Raw genomic sequence first — 18,605 nt, 5'->3', positions numbered from 1 at the left:
CGAAGAAGGATAGGAGGCAAATTACATTCTACTTGCATTGAGATAATTGGAGAAGTATACATAGCACCTAAAATAAGTCTTAAATTCATATTTTGAATTTTTTCGAGTTTTTCTACTAATTTATGTTCTGAGGCATAACAAAAGAAAGCGTAATCAAAATTACTTCTAACAAGAGATTTGTAAAGTAAAAGGATAATTTTAGGATCAGCTCCCCAGTTACGACCAATTACAGATCTTATTATATTAGTGGCTCTTAAAGCACGATCTACTAAGCAATCAACGTATAGATCCCATTTTAAATTTTGATGAAAAATTACCCCCAGAAATTTAACGCTACAGTCTGTTGGAAGAGTTTGATTATTATATATAATATTCATTAATGGAACATATTTATGAACTTGATGAAAAACAACTACTTTACTTTTGGTTAAACTAATATCGAGGGAAAGAAGAGAAAAATATTTCTCAAGTCTTTTTAATGACTCATTTAACACTAATTGCATATCAATAATATTCTTTCCTTTTATATAAATTAATAAATCATCGGCAAATTGCAAGTTGTTCACACTGTTTCCTAAAACTGAATTAAGTTTATAGATATATAAAATATATAGTTGCGGGCTTAAAATACCACCTTGACATACTCCTTTAGAGCTTAACCTAGGTCCTATTAATTTACTATTTACTTTAACATACACTTCTCTATTACTAAGAAAATTATAAATCCATTCGATAAGTTTCATTGGAAGAAATGAGGATAGAATCGAAGATAGAACTGTTAAATTTACATTGTTAAAAGCTCCTACGACATCTAAAAAAACAGATAGAACATATTCATCGTTATTCAAAGCAGTACTAAGGTCGACATAGAAGTTCGCTAAACTTTCGCGCGCTGAATATCCACGGCGAAAACCAAATTGATTCGATGGTAATATACTATTACTTTCAATAAAGAACTCTAAACGCTGTTTAATTAATTGTTCGAATAATTTGCCTGCACAGGACGTCAATGTTATAGGTCTATAGGAGTCGAAATTTGTAGGATCTTTACCGGGTTTAATTACTGGAATCAAACAATCCATTTTCCATTCTGGTGGGATAATACAGTCCTTCCATAAATCGTTAAAAATTTGTAAGAGTTTAGTAAGGTTTATTTTATTCAGCAATCGAAACATATTGTATGTTAAGCGATCAAGGCCACTAGCTGTATCTTTTCTAGATTTTACTGCACTGGATATTTCATCAATTGAGAATGGGTCAGTGAGAAATTTTGGGCATGAATTAACAGAATTAAACTGTTTGTCATCAAAAGGTGAGTGTACAAAATCAGGAGTATATTTGCGTAAAAAATCATTGACCCATGATATATCTTTAAAATGATTTTGACGATGTTTTGAATTTAGTTTTCTCATATTTTGCCAAACAGTGGAAATTGGTGTTAATCTATTAAATTTGGAACAAAATTCCTGCCACCCCTGTTGTCTTACTTGCTTAATTACTAACTTTTTAACAGCTTGAACTCTTTTAAAATTTATGTAATTATCGAGAGTTGGATTTTGTTTAAACCTAAGGTAAGCCGCTTTACTATCATTGACAGCTGTCGCACACCTGTTATTCCACCAAGGTACTGCAATATGTTTGTGCCTCTTTGAAGTATTTGCACCGCTATTTGATAAGTTCCTACGTGGAACGGAACGTTCCACAGCTGTCAAAATAATTTTACAGAACCTATTGTAATTGTTTAAGGGTTCATTGACATCATACTCGAAATCCAAAAGTAATCGATTAACAGTTTCAGAATAAAGATCCCAATTAACGAGACGTAGGTTTATACGATTTAACAAAAGTTTATTAACTTCATCTATAGGAGCATGTTGTTCACCTGACGGAGTTGATGAAGAGTTCTTTGTGTTTATTTTAGTAAAAGTCGGCAGGTGATAACTTCCTAACGGATCATCATGAACCGACCACTCGCATTTTAATGATATGGATGGGGATACCATAGTTAAATCAAGGCCATTGGGTCTCCAAATATGAGAGCCAACAGTAGTAACTTGCTTATCATTTAATAGTACCAAATTACATTCATCTAAACAATCAAGAATGTCTTTACCTCTTGTATTAGTGGAGGTACAACCCCACATAGTATGATGTGCATTTAAATCTCCAGATATGATAGTGGGTTTAGGAAGAGACTCCAAAAAGAACTTAAATTTGGCTTTAGTAAAACTAGGTGTACTATTGGTAGGACAGTAAATACTGGCAACTGAATACCAAGAATTATTAACTTCAATACTAATAGCTATAGTTTGCAAAGAATTGTCGAAAAAAGAGTGAAGTTTTTTATATCTAATACTATTATGTATAATAATCGCTACTCCATTGTGGTTATTACCACAATCATTTTGTTCTATACAATAATCTTTAATTTTTAATTTGTAATGTGGTTTAAGCCAAGTTTCTGAGATGAGAGCAATGTGAATATGATGTTCATTTAAAAATTGTGTAAAAATATGTCGATTGCTCAGTAGGCTCTGAGCGTTCCACTGTATGATAGTTAATTGGTCTCGATTGAATTTTGTGAAATAGGTCTATTACCAAAAGTATCATATAACACATTCAAAACACTTTTAGTGTTAATAGATGTGTTCTTTGTGTTATGTAGTGAAATAAGTTTGATTATGCTTTCTATTAAAAGTGATAAACTCTTGTTATCAGAATTTAGAATTGAAATTAGGTCTACATTTTTTTTAGGTTTGTTACCCAGTTTAGGAAATATTTCAGTGCTAAGTATATCTCCAAAAGAAGCAGGTCTGCATTTAGATCTATTTTCAGCAATTTTCTTTTGTTTAACAGGGCATTGCGGTGATACACTTGTGTGATTTCCATTGCAGTGTACACAAATAGCGTTTTCCATTCCAGTTGTACAAGTTTTATAATTATGCTCACCTTTGCAGATGCTGCAACGCTCAGAATTCTTACAGAATTTAGCTAAATGTCCATACCTCAAGCACCGGTAGCATTGTTTAACTGGTGGTATATATGGAGTGACATTGTGGCGCCAACCTCCAATATCCAGATATTCAGGTAATACAGATGCAGCAAAAGTAATTGTCACGGTTAGAGTTGGCTGTAACACATATCCATGAGTCAAGGTATTTTTTCTTAAAATTCTTTTAATAGCAATAATTTTCTTAGAACTCGATATCATAGTATATATTTTTTTATTAGATATATTTGTAGGTACATTTCTAATAACGCCTGTAACTTCTGTTGAAGAAGCAGGAATACTGGCCTTAAAATGGTAGTCATTTAAAAAAGTTTTATTATTTAAAAAAGCATTGGCTAAGTCTGGCTTTTGAAAGTATACTCCGATTTTGAATTTATTTATAGATCTAAGATAAGTTACCCCTTTATTAAATCGTTTTAAACAGGAGGAGAGTGAGAGCAAGTCTCTGGATCCAATGGTTTTCTGACTATCTGAGGATTCTACAAAGACAACAAATTCTGTCCCAGGGGATTCCTCGGGATATCTTCTAATATAATCTGTGACGTAGTAAGGTTTATACTTATCGGCCTTATCAATTTCAGATTCTGAGTCAGTAGAAGTATCTTCCGAATATATATCCTTGTCATTACAAGGTTCATGGTCTACATCACCTGAATCGTCATCTTTTTTTTTCCTTTTTCTACAACTGCGCTTCCCCATGAATGCTAATTATATTACTGTCGCTGAATTTAGTGAAAATATAATATTTTATTCAATAATAAGAATTGATAGAGATAGTTTTAATAAATTAATAAAAAAAAATTAAAAAACCCGCTTGTTCTTATTCGAGTTTCCAAATAAAATTAATTTAAAATTTCCGCCTTCGCGTTACAAGTTTTTTTTTTAAAGTCAAAGACAACTCATTCGCTAATCTAGAGTATACAATCATGGAATTGTGCTGGAGGCGGCGCTGGCGGCCTCTGTTCCTTCGATTACCGAGAGTCAGTAATCGAGTGATTGCTACAGTCTATTTCGTATAAGAAACAAAACAAGGGTTATTTTATCTCATATCCATCTACAGATTTTAATATTCTTTTTTAGATAACTGATGAGTATCGGAAGTTGCTAATTTTTACTAAATATAATAAACTATTAACACAATTGTCCATTATAAAAAAAAGGTATTATCATTCTAGTGATCGAGTCGACTCAGCTCCAGTCTTACAAACTCATACAGGACAATTACTAAAAAAAATATTTAAAGCATAGACTTAGTATAATGTACTACGTACTAGTAAACTGGCAATGCGATCACAAACAAACACGAGACGAAAATGTGATGACACTTGTGTGCGTGAAATATAAATGTGAACATAGAACGCAGCCGCACCATGCATATTCTATCGTTACACGTTACGTAAATCAATATCTAATACAGAATCAATTGATAAACCGTATAACCGATTATAAATCGAGAATAATATAAGATAGAATATAATAAAAAAAAGATAGAATGTGCATGGTGCAGCACTGTTCCTTGCTCACCTTGCTTACATTTCATGCAAACAAGTGTAATTACATTTCCATTTCGTTTTTATGATATGCAGTGCCAGTCTGTAAGTATGTAGTGTAATATACTACATCTATGTGATTATTATAGGTGCATATGTAACAGTCTGTTGCCTTTGTCAATTTGTTAATCGATATAATCGATATATAGACTGACACATTTTTTTTTTATTGTTAAAACTAATTCCACTTCAATATGTAAAAATAATTAAAAGGAAGTTATTTTAATCAAAACTGCCTTGTTATTTTAATAAAAAAATATATTCCTACCAAAACTGCTTCGAGCTTATGTTGTGCAAATTATTATCCTTTTTTCTCTCTCGCTCTAAGATACAAGTTATTATATCGTTATAGTCGTAGAATACTGACGGATCTGACAAAGAAAGATTAAATATACATATTCGTCAGTATTCTACGACTATGACGATATTTTCTGTCTCGTTCTTTGCCAATTTATATTCTTTATAATCTTAAAACTTTAAAGATTAGTAGAATCATTATAATGAATGAATATAGTAGCAGAATGATTTTCATATACATTCGATTAATTCAAAAGATTTGCTTCAGTACTCGTCGCTAATTCTGTTCCACTTTATCTGGCAACATTGTTTCAAACTGTCACAGTCGGTCACTCCTAATTTTTCCTTTTCCTTATAAATTGTTTAAGATTTGATTTTAATAAAACTTCCCAATATTTCTTCTATATTACAATTATAAATTCTATTTCTGTTTATAGTGTGATAGCTGAATCTGTTAAAACTTCATTAAATATGTTATTTTTGGTGAATTGTATGAGCGGGTCTCCCTAATCTTTGGGACGTGCTCCAAGTGACGCCATTTTATTATAGACGCGTCTTAGTTTCACCGATTAAAGCAGAAAATAAAAGGTAAAAATATAAATTATTATTGTTGCACTGAATTTTGAAAAACTGTGTGTTATTTAATAAATGTGTAAGATTTATAATTGAGTTCTGATGGTTTGTTTTTTACGTGGTGTTAACCATGTGCTAAATTATCAGGTTATTAGATAATGACAAACAAGTCCTCTTTTAGTTCAGCATGTCATCTCGTGGTCGTGGATATGCCGGTGGTTATGGTGGAAGAGGCAGTTATAGTGGCCGTGGCACTGGCTACAGAGGCACATATCGAGGTAGCAACAATAGAGGCTCGTACGAAAGCCGAGGCGGCCGTGGCGGCGGTGGCTATTCTTCTTATAGCAATGAATCTCGTTACAACAGTAGTAGTGGGAATAGATACAACTCTAGCCGTGACAGAATCGATGAACCATACAAGAAAACATACAGATCCGTAAGTGTTTCTTAAAATTACTGTCATAATTTCCATTTTGTTGTTATACCAATAATTGGTGAATATGAGTCAGGACAATTGGCCTATTTTGACAAATACTTCAGGAATTAACCAAAGTGGTTTCCAGGGGAGATCTGAACTAAATATTATCAACATAATGTATAATAATATAATAGTGATGACAATATTTAGAAAATGACAATATAGTGACAACTTCATAAAAAATGAAAATGTTTTCCAACATGAACTGAATAGAGATCAAAATTTTTTTTTTATGGATGATAATGGAATGGTAACCCCGCCTGCACTATCGGTATACACTTCGGGGCACTAATGAGAGATGATTGGTGAGGATGAAAAGGCAAGTCAGTTAGCCTATTGTGATGAATTCAACAATAATTGTTTCCAAGGTGAACTGCATGGAGATTGACCTGATAATGTATATTGATAGTGATGGGGACTAACCTCATTATTAACAATCCCTTCCCTCCAGGTCAACCTGTTAAGGTATATTGCTAACAATGAAGCTGTTACTAACAGACCCATTCTGGGGGGAAGGGGATTGTTAGTAATGGAGACTGAGAATCCCATTGCTAGCAATATACCCAACCAGGTTGACCTCCTCACGGTTCCCCCTTGAAACTATCATGGTCAATTCCTAATGAATTCATCATGAGGGGCTAACTGGCTTGTTTTCATCCTCATCTGTCACCCTTCACTGGTGCTCCGCCAGTGTATCCCGTTAGCGCAGGCGGGGTTACCATACCATTTTCACCCATCAAAAAAAAAAACAGACCCATTCCAATGTGGGGAAAGGGATTGTTAGTAATGAAGACTGAGAATCTCATTGCTAGCAATATACCCAACCAGGTCGACCTCCTCGCAGTTCTCCCTGGAAACTATCATGGTTAATTCCTGATGAATTTATCATGATGGGCTAACGGGCCTGTTTTTATTCTCATCTATCACCCTTCACTGGTGCTCTGCCAGTGTATCCCGTTAACCCAGGCAGGGTTACCATACCATTTTCACCCATCAAAAAAAAACAGACCCATTCCTCTTACAAAAGGGAAATTAAAAGCTTGTATGTAATTTCATCAATTTAGAAGAGAGAGTCTAGTTAGATTAGTGAAATTTTAGATTTAGACTCTTGGTACAAAACCAAAATTAATATGTTTATTGGCTTTTGAAGAATTAACTCCTAAAGGGAAGTAGGGGATAAATGTTTGTATAAGAATGTGTGAAACCATTGTCAAAAGCTAGAATATTATTACAAAAACATAAATTTCCTGTAACTTCAAATACAAGATTAGTACCAAATTTTGAATGATACATTTAAATATATATTTTGAGGTATTACTCTAAAAGCACTCTTTAAGTAATTTTAGAAAAAATAATATAATTAAATATAAAATATTATAATTGATAGATAATACAAATGTTCTTAGAATTTTTTATAAACACTCTTGATTTAAAAATCTTTTTTTATTGTTTATGAACTTTTATATTAAATCATGTATTTTTGATACAATTTAAGAAAAAAATCAAACACATTTTGTTTCAGGAAAGTTCTGCTAGTTACTCTAATCGTGATTATGGTCGATCGGGGTCACCTGAACGCAAACGGATGAGAATTGAGGTTTGTACTATTGGTATTAGCTAAAAATATAATTTTTTCATCATATTTGAATGAGGCATCCAAGAATCAGAAAATCAATGAATTGTCTATATTAAAATATAGAACAGATTACAACAGCACACCATTCCGCACTTGGCTCCACATTCACTGTCTTTCTGGGCAAAAGTAATATTGTGTGATAATGAAAATTAAATATAAAAATCAGTACATGTCCTGAAATAGGAAAACTGGCAAATATATGGCATTGTTTTAATATTTCACCTTGTTGGATAACTGGATTTGACACTAAAATTGCTGATAAAATTAGAATGTGGATCTAATGAGGTTTCAAGATGTGATGAGAATTTGTATGAGACTACCAATTTATCTACAAAATACTAGTAAAAATTAAGCAGTGAGAGCATACTGTTGAAATAACTTTTACTAAATGAGCTGTAATCAGACAAGTGAATTTTACTTTGAACCTTTTACCTGATTGATTACATAAACAGGTTAAATGAATAGAAACTGAAAGATGAGAAAAACAGTCTAGTTAGGTTTAGAACAACATAGAAAATGGCATGTCATTTTGTGTATACTAAACTGATGTTATGGTATGGAGTATGAATATAGTAGAATTTAGATAAAATTATTGCTTTACTATACTGTCAATAAACAAACATATTTCATGCAGGCCATTACAAAAACTCCTCAAGCTGATGCTTTTAGCTTTCCTGTATGAGAGTGACTATACCATTATGTGGTCAGTCTTATTAAAGTCTTCATTGCCGTTGCTTCAGGCCACATGCAAAATGACACTATGAAAGATTTGTACATGAATGTGCACTGAAAATTTAAGTTTTGTCTCGTCTGCGGGTCTGACCTTTTAAATGGCAAATGCAGCAGTGAACTTGAACTGAGCAAGGAGGTTACGATGAAAACTAGCATATAGCTAGATGATGTCACATATCTGTACTATGTTACGTGTTCTCAATTCCCTTTTGCGATTAGAATGAACTTCTCAGAGAAGAGTTGTCTATTATTCCTGAATGAAAAAAGATACTAAAGACGAAGACACTTGTAATTCTGTGTATATTATTTTATTATTGTATAGAATTTAATCTGTAAAGCATGATGGGAGAACAAGGGAGAGTTGTGTACAGGGATCCTCGAGCGATAGACGTAGCCATGATGGCGGCGGTCATTACGGCGGATCATACGGCGGTAGACAAGAGAGTTACGGCGGGGAAAGGAGATCGTTCGGCGGTGAAGACCGAAGGCGTTCACCGACCCGAGAGCCGTACCGCAAGCCGAGTGGCATGGGCCCGCCGCGCGAGGGCGCGCGCGCGCCGGCGCGGCCGCGGGCCCCGCGCCGTTCGTTCCGCGGCCGCTCCTTGCGCTCGCGAGCCTCCTTCCGCGGCGCACCGCGCTCGCGTGCTTCTTTTTCCTCTAGGCGATTCACTGAAAGGTCGCTCGCCTATTCCCGCGTGTTCAGATCTATCAAAGGGCGAAGGTAATTTGATATATTGAATAATGTCTAATCCATAGTTTCTTTAGATGATTACAGCTGAATATCATCTGACAATATGAATATAAAACTGAAATGTAATGTGCTTGGCCTGTATTGGGAATATATAAGGAAGCAATAATAAAGGGCTCATATATTAAATAAGTGCCATGAAGAAATGATATTACTTTGCATTGTAGCCATATACATAATATTGGTTTGTATTAATAGAAAGACAATATTCATACATTTCAATGAGATGTGGAGAAGAACATGATACAGATTATAAAAGAAGCACCGATTTTACTATTTGATTACATAAATTATATTATCATATAAAAATGGTGTAGTAGATGTAGCAAAATGTTGAATTTGTCCTTCTGAATCTAATGTATGTGAAATTTATTCTTTTGTAAAATATATTAATAATTGTTATTAATTTCCTAAAATAGCTCTGTGAAATCCAAAGAGGATGCTTCGTCAACTGAGGAAGATTGGGATGTGGATGATAAAGAAGAGACCACTGAAGAAAAGAAAGGATCCAAAAGTAAATCTCCAAAGGTATGATTTTAGTGTTTTATAGCTAATGTGAGTCAAGACTTATACATCTGTTCTTTACACCTTACTGTATTATTATTACCTTGCTATATACCTGCGTTTTATTTTAAATTAAACATCTCATATCGTACTATGATTGTTGATTATAGAGATTTGTAATTTTAGCTAATTATCACATAATAATGAACATTACCTCATACTTGTATTTGATGTAATTTCGATTTGATCCTAATTCAATAGTGTTAAAACTCACACCACCGAAAATCAGATTTTTTTTAAATGTCTTACTATCAATTTGCAAAGGACACCTTGGCGATCTTCATAATAATATGATTTCAATGTTAATTAGGTTTTTCAAAATACGGACTATCAAAATCTAGTTTATCTTTACATGTTAGAACTTAAATGGTCACGTACAGAGCGATTTCAAAGGTGTGTTTCCTCCAGCGAATACTCAGTCTTTAGAATGAGCTTCTGCTCAGTATTTCCAGAGACTACAGTATGGGATTCTTCAAAAAAGTATATTAAGGGTTTTTCAGTGCGCTAACGTACGCGTGGCACCTCTAGTATTGCAGGCTTTCACACCAAAAAGATAAAGTGGTAAAAAAAAGATATTTTAATGCATTCAATTGATGCCCTTATTTTACTTATGATTAACTGTTTACTGTGACTTATCCTCATAGACATAAATGAAGGGCCGTGTATTGCAAAACATTAACCATTCAACATTTGGTTGGCAGCCCGAGGAAGAAGGATCTGACGGCGAGCAAGATGGGGGTGAAGACACTGATAAAGAACCTGACACGGCGTCAGAAGCGGCGCCCCCGCGTGTTCCTACTTATGTACATTTATCATGCGTCCATTGCAAGGAAAAATGCGCGACATTCTCTGTGAGTATTTGTTTGTATAATATTATTTATATGTGTAAGAGATGACATGATAATTATTACAGTAAAACATTAATATATAAGGTGTTAGTACAAGTCGATATAAATCTTTACATAGTTTTGTGTGTATTTTAACCCATGTATATGTATAACAAAAAATCTCTCAAATACTGTATGGGTGTTTAACAAATTCAGAGGAAATAATATATAGATATATTAAACGTGATACGTGTGGTAGGGGTACGCAAAGCACCTGCTATCGAGCAGGCACCGCGCGGCGATGTCGGCGGTGGCGCGGCGTCACAAAGCGCAGCTGCTGCGCATGCGCGTAGCGCAGCGCGCGGCCCAGCGCGAGCTGGAGGCGGCGGCGGGCGCCGAGCTGGCCGCGCGCACCACCTTCTGCCTCGTGTGCCGCCTCAACTACCGCACCACGCGTCAGGCGCACAACCTCACCGACACGCACCGGGCCATGAAGCGCTTCCTCATGCCTTTCTGTCGCATTTGCCGCATTACCTTCCGCTCGCCCATGATTTACGAGCACCACATTTGCTCGCTCGACCACCTCAAGGTGAGACCGCATCCACCCTTTTCCGAGACTTTAATGTCATCGAGATAGATGTATGATGTAACGTGTTTATTTTTCAGAAAAAAGCAAGTCAGTCCGTCCGCCGAGCAAGTCCGAAAGCTGAAGCTAGTGGTGATGAGGGAATGGATGTCGACTTGGATAACTTTATGACTTTGGATTCTGTTGGTGATGTAGATGGTTAGTGATTTTTGTCTGGACACTGCTGCTTATAAATATTTTGCGTATTGAAATATTACTTACATGTCTTGTTTAAAATTATGTTTTAGAAGTTGAAGATGATGATTCAGGCGGTGAAAAGAAAGAAGACTCATCACCAAAGAAACCTAAAGTTGAAATAAATATTGGAAGTGAACATATTAAAAAACTAGAGGTGTGTTACTACTCATAGTCTATTATTATATAAAGAGAGTTTGACAGAGTGAAACAATTGTTACGATGTTATTTCCAATCATCCACACCCAGTGGCCTTTTAGAACTCTTACTTTTAATGAGGGTAGAAATTGTAATTAATCAGTAACTATAAAATAAATGAGAAGTAGCAGTGATGATGTGAATTCATTCCTACATTCATTCATATATATTGTTGGAAAACAGGTGTGGTGGTGCGAGCTATGCCGCGTGTACTTGCCGCGAGCGGAAGCGGGCGGCGCTGAGGAGGCGGAGTCGCTGCGGCGACACTGTCGCATGCGCATCCACCTGGGCCGCTACGTGCAGCACCGCGACACGCGCACCCTGCGCAAGCACGCCGAGCGCATCCACCGCCAACTGCACCAGCAGAAAGGTACCCGCCCCTGTCCCGTTCACCTGCACTCTAACATAATCCCGCATGCATATCCGCCTGGACCGCTACGTTCACCACCGTTACATTCCACTAATACGCTTTTCCTAGCGATTGATTTAGAAGCAAGCGAAATTGCGGGATATAGTAATATAATATAATAGTAATTTTTATTTAAATCTTCAAGGACACCATTATAAAAACTACATCAAAGTTAGCGCGGTAGTTTATCCGTGATGTGAGGACAAACACAACACATAGACAAAAATCTAAAAGTTATTATTTTGCCTTCTATTCCTTTTATTAAAAGCCCTTATATAACATCTATGTACAGACTTCCTAGTTACAATTTTATTATATAAATAATATAGAATAGATTATCATTACATGCTGATAGTTATTATATTGGATGATCTGCAGTTGTATCGTCACTTTATGCTGTCTGAGGTTACACAGGCAACTTCAGCTCTAAACGATGATCTACTGGCTATTCACTCCTGGGCTAAATCATTTGGTCTTATTGTTAATCCAGCCAAATCTCAAGCTATGATTGTCGGTAGTGGCAGGCTGAGATGTAAGTTGGAATGGTCTCAGATTCCTCCATTGGTATACGAGGGTACTAAGATATCTTATACTGATAAAGTGAAAAACTTAGGACTTATTATGGATAGTACATTGTCGTGGACCTCTCATATTAATGACATTAGTAGACGGATGTACTTTTCATATCACTCTCAAACGTCTCCAATACTTTCTCCCTTTCAATACCAAAATTATGCTTGCACAATCTATTCTTCTTCCCATTCTGGATTATGCCGATGTCTGTTTCTTAGATGTGACCGAGGAGCTGCTAAATAAGCTTGAGCGGTTGCAAAATTTAGCGATAAGGTTTATTTTCAGCTTACGAAAATATGATCATGTCTCGGAATGCCGCACTCGTTTAAAGTGGCTCCCAATTAGACATCGTCATGAGACACATGTCCTAGCGGTCCTATATAATATCCTTAATGATCCCAATTCTCCTTCCTACCTTCGTTCCCGGTTCCAATTATTACCTCCTCCTTCCAGACCTAGACGTCTTTGTCTGAACCAGTCCAGGGTACTGAAGCTTCCCAACTGTAAAACCCATTTTATGGGTAACTCATTTGCATATCGTGCTGTACAGCTGTGGAATAAACTTCCCGTGAACATTCAGAATAGCCCGTCTAGCAGTTCCTTCAAAAAAAGATTAAAATCATTTTATCTTTCCAATTTAATTTAAATATAAAAATGATTAGAAGACTGTCATCATTGTGTTCTCTTGTATCTGATATTTATATGTTGTATTTAACGTGTGTATGTATGTGTGTATATGTATGTGTATGTGTATATGTATATATATGTGTATGTGTATGTATGTATATATGTGAATGTATGTGTGTATATATATAATTATTTATAATTTATGTAAATATTTATTTAAATTTCTGTCTTGCACTACTACTGCCCACTCACTACTTCCTATGCCACTGCGTTAGGTTGACTGGAAGAAATCTCTTTTAGAGATAAGTTCGCCTTTGCTAACATTGTTATTAACTTATTGTTGTTACTGTATGTTTTTGTGCAATAAAGAATATATATATATATATTTATAAGAAACCGTAATATGAAGTGAAACTGTCTATTTTTATTTGCAGAGGATGAAAAAGATGTTACCAAGACAGATGATTCAAATGATAAAATAAAATCTGATAAGCAAGAACCTAAGGAAGAGAATAAGAAGAAATTAGAAAATGGCGGAGATGCAACAAATGCATCTGGTTAGTTCAGCCTATATATATATATATATATATATATATATATATATATATATATATATATATATATATATATATATATATATATATATATATATATATATATTAAAAAAAAGAAAAATTATGTAAATCCTCTAAAAATTCTTTATCATATTTTATTGCATCTAATTTAGAACTAAAATTGGTAAATTAATGGTATTTTTGCCGATGGGATTTACAACTAAACATCTTGTAACACTAAACTAAGATTTTTAACAGTAAACACACTTCATTTTTATATAAAGTTGAGGTTTACCTGCAACATCGATAATTTGTCTGTGATCAAACCCTGATCTATAATCTTCATGTCTATCTAGCTATTTACCGCACCTAAAACAATAAACAATAGGCGCTTTACAGGAATCGTAATAATGATTCTTTTCTAAGAATAAGAATACGTTTTAATTAAGATCATTTTTAACAATATTTTTTCTACTGTCCATTCGGAATGCAATTCTTTTAAGAAGAGCAACCAAGAAACTCAACTGTTGCTTTTTTTTTTTAATAAATGTTGTTTTTACATTTATAAATTTGCATCAATACAAAGTAAAGTTCAAGTTTAAGATTATTTAAATTATAAGACAAATCAAATTCATTATTGTAGTATTATATTGAATTATATGTCAAACAAAATATCTTCACACATGTGTCAAACTCAATTTCTACTATAAATAGTAAATTAAATATCTCATACATGACCATTATAGCAAAGCATGTTTATCTTGTAATAGTTTAGTGTTAATTATATTGTGTGTTCCTCATCCTAAAATTTAAATAATAACATCAGACAATCAGCGGGTCTACCATGAAATGAAATTGCGAAATTTCGGACTCAATTTCGTATTCATGTTTATACCAAAATCCGATCAATAAATGGAGTTTAACATTTCGTTCGTCATACATCCTATCATACAAGTCCAAAGGGACCAATATTTTAACATTTTTAATATTTCTCAAACGGCATGTATAATGTAATTTTAACGTCAAATTTGTGTTTCGTTTGGTTCCGAAATTTCGGAAAACATTTCATGGTAGGCCCTCAGACACTAAAAGTAGCGGCTATAAAAAACATTTTCCTTTTCTAGTGCTTATCTTTCTTTTATAAAATTTAGGAAGTGAAGACAAACTCTGGGCAGATGTTGACAAGGACATAGGAGAACTCCTTCGAGAAGTTGACCCACAGGGTAACGAAGGAAGTGACGATGATGATGATCTTGACAGGTAAATAATTAAGAAATATTTGTTATATTATATGACATAGTATTACACAGAAATTGACATGATTATTTAGCAATTATATCGAGTTGGTTATAACAGCCGTGGTTGCAGTCTGGAGGCCAATTCTCGTGCATTCGAATCAATTACGAATTCGAGAGAAAATTCGAATTCGTACATTTCTGGAGCTAAAATCAAGTTACATTATTCTGGGTATGTCGATTCCGAGACTTCTCGAGGGAAGGCCGATACAGTGGTCGTGAACATTCGCAGACAATATCGATTTGATATCTGGCAAACTTATTGATTGTCATTTACAAATGCTTATTTTCATTTACAAAAAAGTATAGATATATATCATTTGAAAGGTCTTGACATAACTTACAAAACGACGCTATGCATACATATATAGTTTGGATATTGCGTTCAACAGTTATAGACGTGTAAACATGGAGTTCACTATATATCGCCGAAATTCGCGCTATTTATATAGTTTGTTTTTCAACAGTTATAGACCTGTAAACATGGAGTTCAAACGCCGAAATTCCGCTAGAGAAACGTTCCGTGAGAAACGTTAATGGTGTTTTTGGGGGATGGTACTCTATCACTTCAAACCGCGGAGGAACTGTTTCGACGATTTAGATCCGGTGAAAACGACACCATGGATAAGCCAGCCGACGGAAGACCTGTAACGACGAATACCGATCAAATCATGGAAAACATCGAGTTAGACCGGCATGTAGCATTTCGTGACATCGCCCAGGAGATGGGAGTTAGTCACTAAATCATTTTAAACCGTCTGCAGAAGGCTGGATACAAAAAAAAGCTTGATGTTTGGGTGCCTCATGATTTGACGCAAAAAAAGACCTGGACCGAATCAACGCTTGCGATATGCTGCTGAAACGGAACGACTTGACCCATTTTTTAAGCGGATGGTGACTGGCGACGAAAAATGGATCACATACGACAATATCAAGTAAAACGGTCGTGGTCGAAGGCCGGTGAATCGTCCCAAACAGTGGCCAAGCCGGGATTGACGGCCAGGAAGGTTTTGGTGTGTTTGGTGGGATTGTAAGAGAATCATTCACTATGAGCTGCTCCCATATGGCCAGACGCTTAATTCTACCATCTACTGTGAACAAATGGACCGCTTGAAGCAGGCGATCGACCAGAAGCGTCCAGAATTGGCCAACAGGAAGGGCGTAGTGGTCCACCAGGCCCACGCCAGACCACACACTTCGTTGATGATTCGTCAGAAGCTACGGGAGCTCGAATGGGAGATTTTATCGCATCCACCATATAGCCCGGACTTAGTGAAATGAAATGAAATGAAATGAAATTTATTTGCTAGAAACATTGTAGAACAGTTACAGATTACTATTTCTATTAATACCCACAATTTTTAATTTTTTGTTTAACACAATTTCACACCCACAAATTTAATATAAATAGCACATATTATGATTTTTATATAGATTTCAGTCTTCTTTAACTAAATATAATGGTAGTTTTAGTATTTCACGTTACTCCAATATTATCACTTTCGACGATTACTTATAAAAAATTATCACTTTTGTTTTGGGTTCAAAATTCTGTAGATCTTGTGTATTTTTGATTATAACAACGTAATTTTTTATTTCGTAAGTTTTTAAGTTAGATAACACTTATAACAAATATTTGAATTACTTTAGTCGCTTATAATGTATTATTAATATGTTTGAAATACTATATCTATTTATAAAATTACAAAAATTTAAGAGCTCAATTTTCGTGATGACTGTCACCTTGCCTCTCCAAGTGATTAGTGTGCCAAGTGATTACCACCTGTTCCTGTCCATGGCTAACGCCCTTGGTAAAGTTGAACTCAAAAGAGGCTTGTGAAAAGTGGCTGTCCGAGTTCTTCGCAAATTCGGGGCTTCTACGAGGGGGTATTATGAAGTTGCCGTCTAGATAGAAACAGATTATCGAACAAAACGGCGCATATTCGAACTAAATCCGATCACTGTAACACTTTTTATAAAGCATTGAATAAAGAGCAAAAAAAACGGACGGGAGATATTTAACATGTATATTAACATTAAAATGTAGGTAAAATAATATTCTAAAGATGAGAAAATTATTTTTTTTTGTAATGGATAAAACCAAGAAATATTTAATCGATTGTAAAATAAATTCTTTCACATATATAAGCTACATAATCATTAACATGAGCTGTAAAAAAAAAAATTTCTTCTACCTTTCTAATTTGTACGTAGAAAAAACTATACTTATAAGAAATGCACGCATACTACATATATTCTCGATAGCATAATGACAACTGCAGGCCGGCGTTGCCGGTGTTTAAATTTTCGTTTGCTGTTGTAATATTACAACAGCATACCTACTTTTTTTAGTTACCATGCCACAAATTTAGATCCGATTTAAAACTATGAAACGTAAATTATAAACTTCGCCCATTTTATGTTCTTCCGTAATATAAAGATTTGGATTTCTAAATTAATCTGTTGCTTTGTAACTATTTATGCAATAATACGTTGCGCTTTCTTATTACTTTTTGTTTCATTATCATGTTTTGTTACAGGTACGACAAGTTTCGTAAAAGTGATAAAAAATCGAAAACTGGCGATGGTGAAGAAAATGATTCCACAATTGGAGTAGACTCCTCTTCGAATGAGAAAAATAATGTTGAAGTTAATGTCCCTGCTTAAAATTTAATATTTAGCAATATAGTTATTAATTGTCTAAACACTAAATATTCTATATTTCTGTACCTGCTCAACAGGTATTATTGTAACCATTGTCATATATATGGAGAAATAAATAAAATACATTTTGGTCTGATAATTATGTTTTAATAAATGCTCCAATGTCTGTATTTATTACCTGACAACCTTACTACTTAGCGGTTCCATACCTGCACGATACAAATATATGAATGACTATATTTATATTTTTCACTTATGCTACCTACATTCACTTAAGATTATACTTAGTTTCCTCGCCGTCCGAAGATCTTATGTTCTGGTCCTGTAACTGTTCGCCTATGCAACGCTAGACTTTAGAACATGCACCGTGTCGAATGAGCTATCTGGCCTCACAGCTTGCCGAATATCCGGTATTTTGCCAAACGACATTCCGTTACATCTCTAATGAAAATGTTGACAATGTTGAAATAACACACCCAGACTGCGGTAAATGCCATACCATGCCAGCACAGAGATTTATAAATCATTGACAAAACCAATTGACTAGAGAATGCTGGCGCTACCTCTGCAAAACTTTTAGAAACTATATTATTCCAAAAATACCGTCTTTAATTGTGGCAAATCTAGTTATTTAAAACTTATTTCTCAAACATGCTTGGAAATGTGAGCATTATTTTGACAACCTTTGAAATAAATTAAAATTGCCGTCTGGTCAGATACATTTTTTTTTTTTTATACAACTTAGAATGGCAAACAAGCTGACGGCCCACCTGATGGAAAGTGGTAACCGTCGCCTATAAACATAAGCAGTACCATGGACATAACAGAATATACTGTTTCGCCCATGATACCCCCCATGCGTTGCCATTCCTGAGGACTCAGGTGTTATTCCTCTGTACCCAGTAAATTCACGCCATATCCCACCCTTCAAACCGAAACACAGCCATGCAAACACAACTGCTTCACGGTTGAAACACGAAAAAATACATGCGGGCAACGGCTGGCAAAAGTTGTATGAAAATCCATATCTATCGTGTTTTATGGCCAGAT

General features: G+C 34.8%; 1 protein-coding gene and 1 long non-coding RNA gene across 2 annotated transcripts; both read left to right on the top strand.

Moving 5' to 3' along the window:
- Positions 1-1,319: 1,319 nt before the first annotated feature.
- LOC128202440 (uncharacterized) lies at positions 1,320-3,819 on the top strand. Its single transcript, XR_008253776.1, has 2 exons — positions 1,320-3,155; positions 3,592-3,819. It is a non-coding gene; the product is annotated as an uncharacterized LOC128202440 (long non-coding RNA).
- Positions 3,820-5,152: 1,333 nt separating this feature from the next.
- On the top strand, positions 5,153-17,694 carry LOC113518237 (zinc finger protein on ecdysone puffs). Its single transcript, XM_026903065.3, has 13 exons — positions 5,153-5,445; positions 5,612-5,866; positions 7,431-7,505; positions 8,648-8,997; positions 9,444-9,552; positions 10,290-10,439; positions 10,675-11,004; positions 11,082-11,199; positions 11,289-11,392; positions 11,617-11,803; positions 13,477-13,599; positions 14,748-14,856; positions 17,432-17,694. Exons 2-13 carry the CDS (start codon positions 5,618-5,620, stop codon positions 17,556-17,558), a joined length of 2,031 nt encoding a protein of 676 aa, XP_026758866.1. The 5' UTR covers positions 5,153-5,445; positions 5,612-5,617; the 3' UTR covers positions 17,559-17,694.
- Positions 17,695-18,605: the final 911 nt, after the last annotated feature.

This window comes from Galleria mellonella, unplaced genomic scaffold, assembly GCF_026898425.1.
Source record: "Galleria mellonella isolate WM207_F2 unplaced genomic scaffold, CSIRO_AGI_GalMel_v1 utg132, whole genome shotgun sequence".
NCBI classification, from domain to species: domain Eukaryota; kingdom Metazoa; phylum Arthropoda; class Insecta; order Lepidoptera; family Pyralidae; genus Galleria; species Galleria mellonella.
The sequence above is the reverse complement of the archived record's forward strand: the minus strand, read 5'-3'. Positions and strand labels throughout refer to the sequence as shown.

Bases quoted from the DNA above. Each gene is read 5' to 3' on its own strand.
- LOC113518237 (XM_026903065.3), top strand. From the start codon at position 5,618: ATGTCATCTCGTGGTCGTGGATATGCCGGTGGTTATGGTGGAAGAGGC. The intron at 11,200-11,288 runs GTTAGTGATTTT...ATTATGTTTTAG, and splicing joins TTCTGTTGGTGATGTAGATG to AAGTTGAAGATGATGATTCA. The intron at 14,857-17,431 runs GTAAATAATTAA...GTTTTGTTACAG, and splicing joins GATGATGATGATCTTGACAG to GTACGACAAGTTTCGTAAAA.